This window comes from Pelophylax lessonae (genome assembly GCF_965119305.1).
Source record: "Pelophylax lessonae genome assembly, chromosome: 2".
Lineage (NCBI taxonomy): Eukaryota > Metazoa > Chordata > Amphibia > Anura > Ranidae > Pelophylax > Pelophylax lessonae.
In genome coordinates this window covers 719,484,197-719,498,645 of record NC_138769.1, presented here as the reverse complement: position 1 = coordinate 719,498,645, position 14,449 = coordinate 719,484,197, and the positions used below count along the sequence as shown (strand labels likewise).

The following is a 14,449-nucleotide window of genomic DNA, read 5'->3' as shown; positions in this document are numbered from 1 at the left end:
TGTGGACATTGGGAAGAATTACCTTCCTACAGATAGCTAAAAAGATCAATGGTGTCAGTGGGAACTTATCGGAGAGGCAGAAATTGCTCATTGCTCAAGGAACCCCTAGCAACCTCTGGAGGAACCCTGGTTGAGAAACACTGGTTTAGGCCATTATCTCCCATTCCCTGTCCACAACCCCAACCGACTCCATTTTTTTTTCTTTAAATACCTTAGGCTTGGTTCACATATATGCGAACTGGATATGTTTTTAACCGCATCCAATTTGCATAACATGTGAATCTGACCGGCTCTCCATGGAGCTGGTTCACCCATTTCCAGGGCAGCTGCAGTGCGATTTTAAAAAGGGTTCAGTTCAGGTGTGAATGCAGGCAAAACTTCGAACCTCAATCGCACCTGAACCAGTGAACAGAAATACACTGGACTCCAGACGACAAACCGCAGCAGCATATGTGTGAACCCAGCCATAATTTGAGTAATTACGAAGTTTAAATTGTGTGACGTCATTGGCTCAAACACTTTGCTCAGGTGCTTGGGGACGATATGGAGATGTGACTCACGTCACATCCAACATGCTTCCTATATGGCAAGCTGAACTACATTTCCCAAGATGTAAGGGGAATTCAAAGAAGTGGGGGCCAATCAAAGGTTATGGGTAGCTCATGGGCGAGTGCTGCAGCGATCATACCTGTCCACAGAAAGAAAACGTGACATCAGCATATAACTGCTTCCTTTATTAAACTACATAGAGAAGGTTAGGTGACCGGGAGCCATTACTCCATAGGGCGAGAACAGCAGCACCTGGTCACATAAATCAGAACAGCAAGGAGGGAATAAGGGGCATATTGGGGGGACTGAATGAAAGCACGCAGTTTAAAATCAAAAGACCAGCATGTTTGGATAGGTAAAGTCCTCCCTTGCAGTGTGGCTGCACCCCTACTGCAGGGGTTAGCTGCCTGTTTACATCCAAGGGACCAGATAGACCAGTATTAGTCACCTGATCCTCTGCTCCTGTATGTTCCTCTACACTGCAAGACCAGACCCTGCAGCCTTCTCTCCTCTGTGCTCCAGCAATCTGAGGTCCTCTGATATCAAGACCAAGAGCCCAAAGCCCTGCACTGGGTGCAACTTAGGACACTCCACAGCACAATCTTCTGGGGGGTGGTGGATCAGGTAAATAAAAGTGCTTTTACAGTCAACCTAGACAGAAAGGAGCAGTTTAACCTTTACAGTGCAGACACAGCCTGACTGCAAGGGAGGACTTTTTGTTTTCCCAGAGTTGGGCTTTAAAGGCTAAGTTCACCTTTAGTAACATGTTACATGGTCCACCCGTATTAAGGGTTTTACATGCTACTATACAGCACCTGCACGTACCCCCCCCCCCCCCGATCCCCTCTGACAGCGGGCTGGGGTTCTTCTTCCCACACCCGCTATCACAATTTAAAAAAAGTGCGGCTGCTTCGCCCACACAGCCAGGTCCATTCATTCACAGAGATCTATAAATAAACAGACTACAAGTCCTGTCTGCCATCATGGCAGACGGCTTGTAGTTCCCAATGAGCTACCAGGGTGCTGTCCAGCTGTAGCTTAGTAACTCTCAGCCTTTATGGAAACACAGGTAGAGAGCTCTCAGCAGTGTCATCAGGAGCATGACATTGCACCTGTGATCCACTAATTGTGGGTGCAATGCTCTGCAGGCTCAATTACAAAATAATAATAATAAATGCAATTTTTTTTACCAACTGCAAAATCATGTGCATTTAATATTTTTTTTTAAAGGTGAACTTATCCTTTAAGCTAAACAGCAATAGTAGGCATCAAAATGTACCATATACATTCCGTCTTTCTATAACCATCTTACTTACATTAGCACTAGAGCCCCTCCAAATACTCTGATGTTTATTGGGCAGCCAATCAGGACCAAAATGTGGGGAGCACGCTTTAATTCAAATCTTTAGAAGTGCTTCAGAATTTGCATAGGTGTTTGATGGCACTGTGAGGATCACTGAAATATGGAAAGATCTGGAACTTTATAGTGCCTGCCATCTGCTGTGTGACCTAGTTTAGGATTCTTTAACAAGTACAGGTACACTTTAAGATCTTGTCATCTCTTGCTTCCCAGGACCATGAGCGTCGGTCATGCAAGATGCATTAAGAACGTATACAAGGGGTTGGAGCTATGCTAAATTCAAATATACATCAAGACAAAGGTGGTGCCTACCTGTCTTGCCATCCTTCTTGGCACTAAGTCTAAGAATTAATGATAAGTCCATTCAAAAGGCCATATCACTTACTAAGCTGAAGAAAATACTACACAGGAATATAAACTGTGCTGTTACCCAAAGAAAAAAAAAAAAAAACACTCCTAGGTGGCCGCAGCAGGCACAAGTATCAGAAGTTCATAATCCAGCCACAACTTTTCACCACCTACTCAGACCATGTGGGACCCTCGGCTGTCATGAAGAGGCCAGACCCAGAGGGAAGTAAATTAAGGACACGGAAGATGGTAGCTGTATATTGATTGGCATGTACCGACGGAGGACGCTGGCTTTGCTCGGCTGTGCTGAAGTTTGATGAACCAGGAACATCACCGTGTTTTTCTGGAGCTTTTTATTTACAGGTTTCCCGCAGTCATACAGCGCAGGTCACTAACAGCCCGGGTACACACTGTAAGACAAATAAACACAATACAAAAACTTAGAACCTCTTATAAAGTGTGAGCTGGTGTTTGGCCTCAATTTGTTAGTGTATCTAAAATCTTCTAGTACATCTAAAACTGTCCTCCCACTTAGACTGACAATGCTGTTATTCTGTGCTTCTCAATACAAAGTGGAGGCACTCTAATACAGGAGGTGTGTTACTGGCCAGATCACCAGGTAAAAACCAAGGGAAAGAAGCCTAAAAAAAAGAAAAAACAGATGCAGCCGCCATATCGAATGGTTGGTAAGCTGCAATATATTACATTTTTGGTTTTTGGGTTTAATACCGCTTTAAAGTAAAATTGTGGCCAGGATATGGATATCCAAACATGTTTTTAGTGTAGATGTAAACCCTAGGGCTTGTTTAGACTAGCAGTTGGAGGCTAGCAAAAAATGTGCGGTTGGCGTTTACTAGACTAGGCGACTTCACTGACCATAAAACTCCAATTGCCTTTATCCCTGGGATCACTGATGGCTTTAAAGTGGTCGTAAACCCTATAAAAAAAAATAAAAAAAAAAAAAACCTGCAAGACATAGGGAATAATGGGCTAGTATGCATCGCATACTAGCCCATTATGTGTAACTTACCTTAGAACGAAGCCCCGACACGGACCCCCGGACATCGCTGCGGGCGCTGCCATGATCCCTCGTCGTCTCTTCCGGGTTCGGCGATGACGTCACTCCCGCGCATGCGCGCGGGAGTGATTTTTCCGGCAAGCTCCCGGCAACTTAATTGAAGGTCCCCCCGGACCTTCAGAGCGCATGCGCCGCTCGCGCGAGTGGCTGCATGCACTGTAAATATCTCCTAAACCGTGCCGGTTTAGGAGATTTTATTTGTACCTACAGGTAAGCCTTATTATAGGCTTACCTATAGGTAAAAGTGTCAAAAAGCGGGATACTACCGCTTTAAAACTGAATTCCAGGAATTCAGCAAATTTGCAAAAAGTGCAGGCACACTATGAGTTTGGTCCAATTAGGTGCATGCCACATCCGGAACTTATCTCTATTACTTATATGTGACAGGTTTATTGCACTCCCCAGAGGCTTTGAGAGGAGAAGCACACAGAGAAGCTATGTCCACCCCCCCCCCCCCCCACTCTGCTTCCCATTTACAGAAGCCTTTTTTTTTGTGAATGAGTTAAATAATCAGAAGGTGAGGAAGGGTGGGTATAGCAGTTCCAGTGACTCTGCTTTTGAAGGAGCAGCACTGGAGCTCCACAAGTTATATTCCTGAAGCACAATAAACCTGTAGATGTAAATGATAGCCAGGGCCGGCGTTAGGGGGGGGGCAAACTGGGCAACTGCCCAGGGCCCCGAGTGTCCAGGGGCCCCCAGCCGCCCCCTGTCAGCGGAGCGGAGGCAGCGTGACACTATGTGCCGGCGGCCGAGGGGCAGACTGATCATTCGGGCAGTCGGGCACTGCCCGACACCCGTGGTTGATGGGCCCCACAGCAGTCTGTCCCTGGAGGTGCCTACACACTCTTGCTTATCTGAGGGGAGGGGCCACACGTTCCCGCCGAGGGGGGCAGCCAGAGTGCAGAGAGAGAAGAAAGCGGAAGACATCTCTCAGCCAGCCCAGCCGGCAGCCACCCACAGGTTGTGACAGGTACGTGGAGATTTCTAGTCTGCTCTGCCTCTGCTGGCTGCTACTGTGCTTATCTGTGAAGTTCGTGCAGGAGAATGGAGATTAAGAGTCTGCTGCCTGCTACTGTGCTTATCTGTGTAAGTTCCGATTCCGAAGCACAGTAGCAAGGGGAGGGGGGTGTCAGTGTGCTACATTTATAGGCTTTGGAAGCAGCCCTTTATATGTTGGGAAACAAATTTTGTCAAAGCAATTCCAACCTCTCTCTCTCTCTGGAATTGCTTTTTTTTTAGACTCTGTGACTTTTTTTAGACTCAGACTCTGTGGTGAATTGTGTGGTGTCGGGGGTTGGGGCGTGACACAGCAGTGCTGACTTTGGTGGGGACTTTGGTGGGGAGATCACATATTGGTGGGGGTGTCAGTGGTGGTAAGGGGGGGGGGGATGACACAGCAGTGGTGAATTTGGTGAGATTACATATTGGTGGGGGTGTCAGTGGTGGTAAGGGGGGGGGGGATGACACAGCAGTGGTGAATTTTGTGGGGAAATCACATATTGGTAGGGGGTCTGTGGCACAAACCCCCTACCAATATGTGATTTTCCCACAAAATTCACCACTGCTGTGTCATTCCCCCCCCCCCCCTTACCACCACTGACACCCCCACCAATATGTAATCTCACCAAATTCACCACTGCTGTGTCATACTCCACACATTGACACTGTGCATTGATGGGGGACATGCTGGACACTGTGCATCGATGGGGGGCATGCTGGACACTGTGCATCGATGGGGGGGCATGCTGGTCACTGTGCATTGGTGGGGGACATGCTGGTCACTGTGCATTGATGGGGGACATGTTGGACACTGTGCATTGAATGGGGGAATTCTGGACACTGTGCATTGGTGGGGGACATGCTGGTCACTGTGCATTGATGGGGGGACATGCTGGTCACTGTGCATTGATGGGGGACATGCTGGTCACTGTGCATTGATGGGGGACATGCTGGTCACTGTGCATTGATGGGGGACATGCTGGTCACTGTGCATTGATGGGGGACATGCTGGTCACTGTGCATTGATGGGGGACTTGCTGGTCACTGTGCATTGATGGGGGACATGCTGGACACTGTGCATTGATGGGGGACATGCTGGACACTGTGCATTGATGGGGGACATGCTGGTCACTGTGCATTGGTGGGGGACATGCTGGTCACTGTGCATTGATGGGGGACATGCTGGTCACTGTGCATTGATGGGGACATGCTGGTCAGGTCACTGCATTGATGGGGGACATGCTGGTCACTGTGCATTGACGGGGGACTTGCTGGACACTGTGCATTGATGGGGGACATGCTGGACACTGTGCATTGATGGGGGACATGCTGGTCACTGTGCATTGATGGGGGACATGCTGGTCACTGTGCATTGATGGGGGACATGCTGGTCACTGTGCATTGATGGGGGATATGCTGGTCACTGTGCATTGATGGGGGACATGCTGGTCACTGTGCATTGAATGAGGACACGCTGGTCATTCTTGAACCAACCTAATGATTGTTTGTTAAGTCACGCAATTTTTTTACAGTGTAATCCGTCAATGGTGATAGTATTAGAGTTTTTATTCTATATTTGTTGCCCTGGGGCTTTCTATTTAGTGTAAATGAGTAGCGCTATGTGCAGAGCTGTGTATGTTCTTTATATGGCTCTGCTGCTCCTCACCCAGGCCTACTTATAATAGATCTGGGTGAGGAGCAGTAAACATAATAGAATATTATAATTGATGTGATTATGATTATGATTATAATTAATTTAATGTTATTTAATTAAAGCATATTTTTATGTAGTTGTATGTTTTATTTGGCTAAATTGATTAAATGCGCCTATATTTTTGGTAGAATATAAAAAAATTTGGGGCCCCACTTTTAGGTTTGCCCAGGGCCACACTTTGTCTAAAACCGGCCCTGATGATAGCGATAAGTCTAGAGGCAGCAGGCACCTTGTTGGACCTAACTCATGGTGTGCTAGCAGTTTTTACAAAGTAGCTTTAAAAATACTTCAGCTTATGTATTTTCTCATTCCAAGTTCAGTTTCAGTTGCTCAAGTTTAAAATTGGGTGCAATTTAACCACTTAAGCCCCAGAGGATTTGGCTGCTAAAAGACCAGGGTTTTTTTTGCGATTTTTTACTGCGTGACTTTAACTGACAATTGCGCGGTTGTGTGACGCTGTACCTAAACTAATTTGATGTCCTTTTTCCCACAAACAGAGCTTTCTTTTGGTGATATTTGATCACCTGTGCGATTTTTTGATCATGCGCTATAAACAAAAAAAGAGCGTCAATTTTGCAAAAATAACAATATTTTTCACATTTTTTTATATGAAATTCCCCAAAAAAAAAATGTAAAAATCTAAATTTAACATTTTCGGCTACATATGTTTGGTAAAAAAAAAAAAAAAAAACGCAAAAAGCGTATTTTGATTGGTTTGCGCAAAAGTTATCGCGTTTACTAACAAAGGGAAAGATTTTTGTCATTTTTGGTGGTTTTTTTTTAACGTGTAATGGTGGCGATCTGCGATTTTTTATTCGGTACTGCGACATTGCGGCGGACAGATCGGACCCTTGACTGACATTTTTGACACTTTTGGGGTTACCAGTGACATTACTGCAGTAATCAGTGCTATATATATGCACTGTTACTGCAAAAATGACACTGGCAGGGAAGGGGTTAACTGTATTGGAGAGGGAGGGGTTAAGTGTGTCCTAGTGGCGTGATTCTAACTGTAAAGGGACATGGCTATTGGTGTAAAAACAAAGATCAACGGTCCTACATAGTAGAACCGTCTGATCTTCATTTTTACACAGGGAGAATGACGGGCGGCTTGTTTACATAAGCCGCTCCGCCTTTCTCCCTTCACCGGAGCGATCGTAGTGTGACCGGCGGACATCGGGTCCGCCGGTCACATGCACTGACTTGTCAGTGAATGAGCCGCGGCGGGCGTGCGCCCGCCCGCAATTGGCTCTCAAGTCAGTGACAGGCGAGTGACTTACCCATACGTCACACTGCCTGGCCGGGGCTGACCGCCGCAGTATATAGTCGTGCGGCGGTCGGCAACCGGTTAAGGGATTGAATGTGGGCTTTTCCTTTAAAATGTAATTTCATGTAGCAATTTCTCACCATTGAAAACCCCCAACTGGCTCTGCAAATCTATGTCGGACCAAGAAGGTGGCAACAGCTTCAGCAACCTGTAAGAAAGGGAATAGGACAAAATGAATCGCACATTCGCTGCAGCATGCTCTAGGCATTCCACAAACATATTATAAAACTGAACTGACCAGGGCCACGCATTGGATCGGTTTGTCAGTTTGGATCCTACTGTTAAAGCTGAAATTTAATCTACTTATTGTAGCAGGTATTGAGCCTGATGTGGGTCTGCCATTGTTACCGGTAACACTTCCAGCACTTTTGAGCTGTAACCCCAGGTGTGAGAACTGAGACAATGACAATTCCGGCATCTTTGGTTTGTTTTGTTTTATTGAGTTTAGGGGATGGGAGAAGGGAATGAGTGGGATACTCCTCTGGCTCAACTAGGTACAGTTTTGGGACTTTGTAGAAAAATGGCTGTTAGCGCTGTCTTGGTGCCAGCTGAATGCCAGCCAACGCTTCCTGACGCTTGAAAATATTGTAACACTGAAACTGTGCTGGAACCTCGACTTTAGCTCAGAAGATCCAGGACTGTAGCATACTTGACTTCTGACACTGCTTCGCTCAAAAGACACTGAACTGCTCCCTCCAGCCTTACGCCGGCTTGAGGTAGCTCTGTGTAAAATCCAGTGCTGCTGCAAATCTCAACCCATACACTCCACACTGTACACTGACTCTTCAGGGCCCAAACTCCCGGCACCCCCTTTACACTTCAGGGTCCTCAACCTAGGTACCCCCTCTAATACTTCAGGGTCCTCTAACCAGGCACCCCCTTTACTACCAGCTCACTCTTGGATCCCAGAACCTTCTTCAAAGTAGTTCCCTCTGACTCTAGGTAGACCCCCAGGGGCAATCCACAGTACTCACGACTTTTGTAGGCTTTCCTGGGACTGGACCCTCTCTCTCTCTCTCCGCTGGTTCTCGGCACACCGGATCCCCTTCAGCTCAACTCAGCACTCTCTGGATTCTCAGGCAACACCCCGAGACATCAACCTTCCTCTGACAGGAGGAGAGACAGCCGCACTCTCCATCCTGGGACTCTGCTTCCCACCAAAGACACTGAGTCATGCATCCCCCTCAAACTTATACCCACTCCCAGAATCCTCTGCAGCAGAATCTGCCTTCTGGGGTAGTTACAAGCCTGAATGTGTCTCTGATTGGGTTTCCTCCACTGCCCAATGAAAAGCCTCTCACAAGGCCAGTGGGGAGACTCCCCTCTCAGCAGACACAAGTGGGAGCCATGACAACCTACCTGACCAAAAGAAATCATGGCTCTGCTGTTAGGCAGACAAAGCACACTATACCTTACCTAGCACATACCTGTAGGGTGCTACATCAAATTTTGCCTTCCCTGCTTCCTCCTTTCCCCGCTCTTCAATATCCTAACAATTTTTTTTAGTAAAACCCTTCACAGCCTGTGACTAGCATAGGGAGGTGGCACAACGGACCACTGGGTGGGGATACATACACTTTATGGTCAAAGGTTTGTAGACTCCTGACCATCACACCTATATGTGCTTGTTGGATATCCCATCCTAAAACTATGGACATTAACATGGAGCCAACAGCAGCAACTGACAGCCACCAGCTCTCTGCTCAGGGAGCTCTGAGAACCCAAAGATCGGCGGTGTTAGGTTGCTCAGGTCTCAGTGTTAGAGCCAGCAGGGGACAGATGCAGCATCAGGCTGATTCCAATTAGGTAAGTATGATGCTTAAAAAAACAAAAACCCAGACTTCTCTTTTAAGGAATACTTCTAGGCATCGGTAGGTTATCCATAGTAAGATAGATCCAGCTTGGACCAATGCAACTATGTATACAGTGGGTACGAAAAGTATTAAGACCCCCTTAAATTTTTCACTCTTTGTTATATTGCAGCCATTTGCTAAAATCATTTAAGTTGATTCTTCTTCCTCATGAATGTACACATAGCACCCCATACTGACAGAAAAACACAGAATTGTTGACATTGTTGCAGATTTATTAAAAAAGAAAAACTGAAATATCACATGGTCCTAAGTATTCACACCCTTTGCTGTGACACTCATATATTTAACTCAGGTGCTTTCCATTTCTTCTGATCATCCTTGAGATGGTTCTACACCTTCATTTGAGTCCAGCTGTGTTTGATTATACTGATTGGACTTGATTAGGAAAGCCACACCCCTGTCTATATAAGACCTTCCAGATCACAATGCATGTCAGAGCAAATGAGAATCATGAGGTCAAAAGGAACTGCCTGAAGAGCTCAGAGACAGAATTGTGGCAAGGCACAGATCTGGCCAAGGTTATAAAAAGATTTCTGCTGCACTTAAGGTTCCTAAGAGCACATTGGCCTCCATAATCCTCAAATGGAAGACGTTTGGGACGACCAGAACCCTTCCTAGAGCTGGCCGTCCGGCCAAACTGAGCTATCGGGGGAGAAGAGCCTTGGTGAGAGAGGTAAAGAAGAACCCAAAGATCACTGTGGCTGAGCTCCAGAGATGCAGTCAGGAGATGGGAGAAAGTTGTAGAAAGTCAACCATCACTGCAGCCCTCTACCAGTCGGGGCTTTATGGCAGAGTGGCCCGACGGAAGCCTCTCCTCAGTGTAAGACACATGAAAGCCCTCATGGAGTTTGCTAAAAAAAACACCTGAAGGACTCCAAGATGGTGAGAAATAAGATTCTCTGGTCTGAGACCAAAATAGAACTTTTTGGCCTTAATTCTAAGCGGTATGTGTGGAGAAAACCAGGCACTGCTCATCACCTGTCCAATACAGTCCCAACAGTGAAGCATGGTGGTGGCAGCATCATGCTGTGGGGGTGTTTTTCAGCTGCAGGGACAGGACGACTGGTTGCAATCGAGGGAAAGATGAATGCGGCCAAGTACAGGGATATCCTGGACAAAAACCTTCTCCAGAGTGCTATGGACCTCAGACTGGGCCGAAGGTTTACCTTCCAACAAGACAATGACCCTAAGCACACAGCTAAAATAACGAAGGAGTGGCTTCACAACAACTCCGTGACTGTTCTTGAATGGCCCAGCCAGAGCCCTGACTTAAACCCAATTGAGCATCTCTGGAGAGACCTAAAAATGGCTGTCCACCAACGTTTACCATCCAACCTGACAGAACTGGAGAGGATCTGCAAGGAGGAATGGCAGAGGATCCCCAAATCCAGGTGTGAAAGACTTGTTGCATCTTTCCCAAAAAGACTCCTGGCTGTATTAGATCAAAAGGGGGCTTCTACTAAATACTGAGCAAAGGGTCTGAATACTTAAGACCATGTGATATTTCAGTTTTTCTTTTTTAATAAATCTGCAACAATGTCAACAATTCTGTGTTTTTCTGTCAGTATGGGGTGCTATGTGTACATTCATGAGGAAGAAGAATGAACCTAAATGATTGTTATATTGCAGCCATTTGCTAAAAAGAGTGAAAAATTTAAGGGGGTCTGAATACTTTTCGTACCCACTGTATACCATACCTGGCCGATGACCCTGGAAATCCAAGTAAACACCGCTATTTCAGCGATCTCCACTAGCTTCACACCGAGTGACTGCTATCTTGCGTTATGAACACAGGAGGTTGGCCACGTGGCACAGGCACCATTCAGACAATGCTATGTATTTTCTGAGTGAAGCCAAAGCGTGCTCAACGCCTGATATCACTGCCCCACCTTGCCACCTAGTCAGAGAACACTTTGCCTTCATTCAGAAAATGCAAAAGATTCTTTGAATGAGACCCATACTGAGCGGCCAAACTCCTGTGTTCACAGTGCATCAGGCTGGCCGCTTAACACCAATAAGCTACTGGAGATCACTGGAGCAGTGATGTCTTCAACAGTGACTTCCAACTTCCAGGGCCATCAGCCAGCTATGGTATACTGTATGCATAGTTATATTGGTCCAAGTTGGACCAATATAACTATGTATAACATACCGATGCCTGGGATAATTCTTTAAGTGCTAAAACAATATTTAAAAAACAATTCAGCTTTTGCTGGATTCTTACTTTATCTGGGGCATCTTCATGTACAGCATGACCGCACTGTGGGAGGACCTGCATCTGGAACTTTCCTGTTGGGAGAAGAAACAAGATGCTGTAAACACCTTCCATTTTCATTTTAGAGAGTGAAGGAAAAAGTTGCAATCTAGGTCCCGCTGGGGAGATTACCCCTCATTTCCAGTCCTGATGAGTAGAGGTGGGTGCTCGGTTTAGGTTTACAAGGAGGGCTGTGAGAGGGGAGAAGCTCTCAATGTAACCAGGAGCAAACTAAAGTGTGTCTTTCATTAATACCTCACCTCATTTCTCAACGCCGGTCCTCAGGGCACACTAACAGGCCAGGTTTGCAAGAAAACTGAAATACATCACAGGTGATATCATTTGCTGCTCAGTGATTGCAGTATTCTAGTCTGCATCTCCCCAAGGTAATACTTAAAATCTGGCCTGTTAGTGTGCCCTGAGGACCGGAACTGAGAAACACTGAACTACTTATCGTAAATGAGCAATAATCAAGACCCCAACAAGGACTGCACATACATCGCATACATTCACTAAGCTCAAATATGTTCTTTAGCCTCTTATTTTGCAGTTGTATGATCTAGGCCACGTACATCCACATCTCATTATTTGATAGTGGGGAGGAGATTTTAACCCTGGGTTCACACTACTGCGATGCGGGAACCCGCATTGCATCTCTGCCGCAGGCAGTTCACACTGCCCTCTGCGAACCACTACCGATGTCAATACAAAGTTAACGACACCCCCCAGATCGGTTCCAAGATCGCAGTGCGAACTACATGCGATCCGATTCAAGTGCATGAGAAAAAAAAAAAGGCTCCTGCACCATTTTTGTGCGAATGGGATGTGAGTTCAGCCATACAAACTATATGGCTAAATTCGCATTGCACAGGCATCGCATGTAGTTGCACAGCAACGCGGGTGTGAATCATATGCGATGTCTGTATTTACATTAGTATAAACCCAGGCTCAGTGTGTGATGAAGCTATGAGCCCAAGCATCACATGAAAAAAACAATCCCCAGCACCTGTTTAATCATGCATGCTTCTTCCAGCTGGCCAATGGGTGCTGTAGACTTTAGCTTTGCAACCTGTTCCAGAAGCAGGTCTGATGGGAGTGCAATCAAATAACTAATCAACAGATTGCACAGTCCAGTGGCAAGAAGGGAAGAATATGCATATCTAAAGGGATGCTAGGGATGTGTTTATTCGGGCAAGCATATGCAGAGTGTCAACTGGGGTGGTTTCAAGGGGAGAAAAGAGTTAGTCCACAGCTTCATCTCAGGTAAAATTGGTGTGATCAGCTGGAAAAGCGCCACTCTGAATAAGAAGTAGAGCAAAATTACAGGATCGACCAGATATTTACTATCTATCTAAGAATGTAACGAAAGAAACTTTGAGCACACAGTAAGTGCAATTAATTTTAAAGCAAATGACCCTTTTTTTTTTTTTTTTAATTTACTGACCCTTTAATTCACTGGTTTCTTTCTTTCTTTCTCATTCAATTGACCACTATCCTCACTGCTTGTCCTTTTCCCAGTGAGGGAAGGAGCTGTATTGTTCCTTATCTGGACTGAGCATTGTTGGTGCCAGACACAAGACTGCATGCACTCTGGAGGAATCCATCACAGACAGAAAGCCTTACTAATGGAGCAATGCAGCTTTCAGATTCTGACAAAACTTAAGCCGGCCATACGTGGATTGAAATTTGGCTGGTTCAGAAGGGACCGGTAGAATTTGGATCCATGTACTGACACCATGGGTGTACAGAAGTGGATTTAAGGGTTGACTTCTGTACAACCAGCCTGTCTGAATTTTCCCGGATCAATCAGTGCTGCCGACTATTGTATTCATCGATCATTGTAGCCTCCCCGCCATATAAACACAATAGCACAGCAGAAATTATTCCCCCATCCACATTAAGTGTGTGGATGGGGGAATCGGGTAATTTGTTTCACTTAAAGCGGTTGTAAACCCTATTAAAAAAAAAAATAAAAAAAAAAACCTGCAAGACAAAGGCATAATGAGCTAGTATGCATCGCATACTAGCCCATTATGTGTAACTTACCTTAAAACGAAGCCCCGACACGGACCCCCGGACATCGCTGCCATGATCCCTCGTCGTCTCTTCCGGGTTCGGCGGCTCCGGCGCGCTGATTGGCCGGGAGAGACGGCTCCGGCGCGATGATTGGCCGGAGCCGCGATGACGTCACTCCCGCGCGGGAGTGATTTTTCCGGCAAGCTCCTGGCAACTTAATTGAAGGTCCCCCCGGACCTACAGAGCGCATGCGCCGCTCGCGCGAGCGGCTGCATGCACTGTAAATATCTCCTAAACCGTGCCGGTTTAGGAGATATTATTTGTACCTACAGGTAAGCCTTATTATAGGCTTACCTGTAGGTAAAAGTGTCAAAAAGCGGGATACTACCGCTTTAACTAGCTGATTGAACAAAAAAATAAAAAATAAAAAAAACACTTACTGACCAGGCTTTTTTTGGTACTTTTTGTTTACAAGTATAATTCAGGATTTTTTGCTAGAAAATTACTTATAACCCCTAAAAATTATTATATATATATTTTTTTTTAGCAGAGACCCTAGGGAATATGTTGGTGGTTGTTGCAATTTTTTTATGCCACACGGTATTTGCGCAGTGGTTTTTGATTTTTTGGGGGGGAAAAAACAGTTCAATGGAGGAAAAAAAAAAAAAAACACCACCACACAATAAAAACTCCAATTTTTTTGTAAAACGTGAAAGATAATTTTACTCTGAGTAAAGAGATACCAAACACACGTGCGAGTGCATTCCTGAGTCCTGCTGCTGCGTCCATTGACAGAGACAGTAGGACTCAGCCCTGCCTCCCCTTCTCGCGTCACTGCATTTGATTGACAGCAGCGGGAGCCAATGGCTCTTGCTGCTATCAATCTATCCAATGAGGACCCGAGACAGCGGCTGGAGCTACTGGGCTCAT

The 14,449-nt window shown here is 45.9% G+C and overlaps 1 protein-coding gene across 1 annotated transcript in view; it reads right to left on the bottom strand.

The window, feature by feature from the left end:
- Positions 1-1,921: 1,921 nt before the first annotated feature.
- PPME1 (protein phosphatase methylesterase 1) overlaps positions 1,922-14,449 on the bottom strand; it is a 38,084-nt gene continuing 25,556 nt past the window's right edge. The window contains exons 8-10 of the mRNA XM_082245965.1: positions 11,474-11,538; positions 7,456-7,523; positions 1,922-2,667 (exon numbers count right to left, since the gene is read on the bottom strand). Coding sequence (XP_082102091.1) covers positions 2,649-2,667; positions 7,456-7,523; positions 11,474-11,538 — 152 coding nt within the window. The 3' untranslated portion in view covers positions 1,922-2,648. The remainder of the gene's footprint in view (positions 2,668-7,455; positions 7,524-11,473; positions 11,539-14,449) is intronic.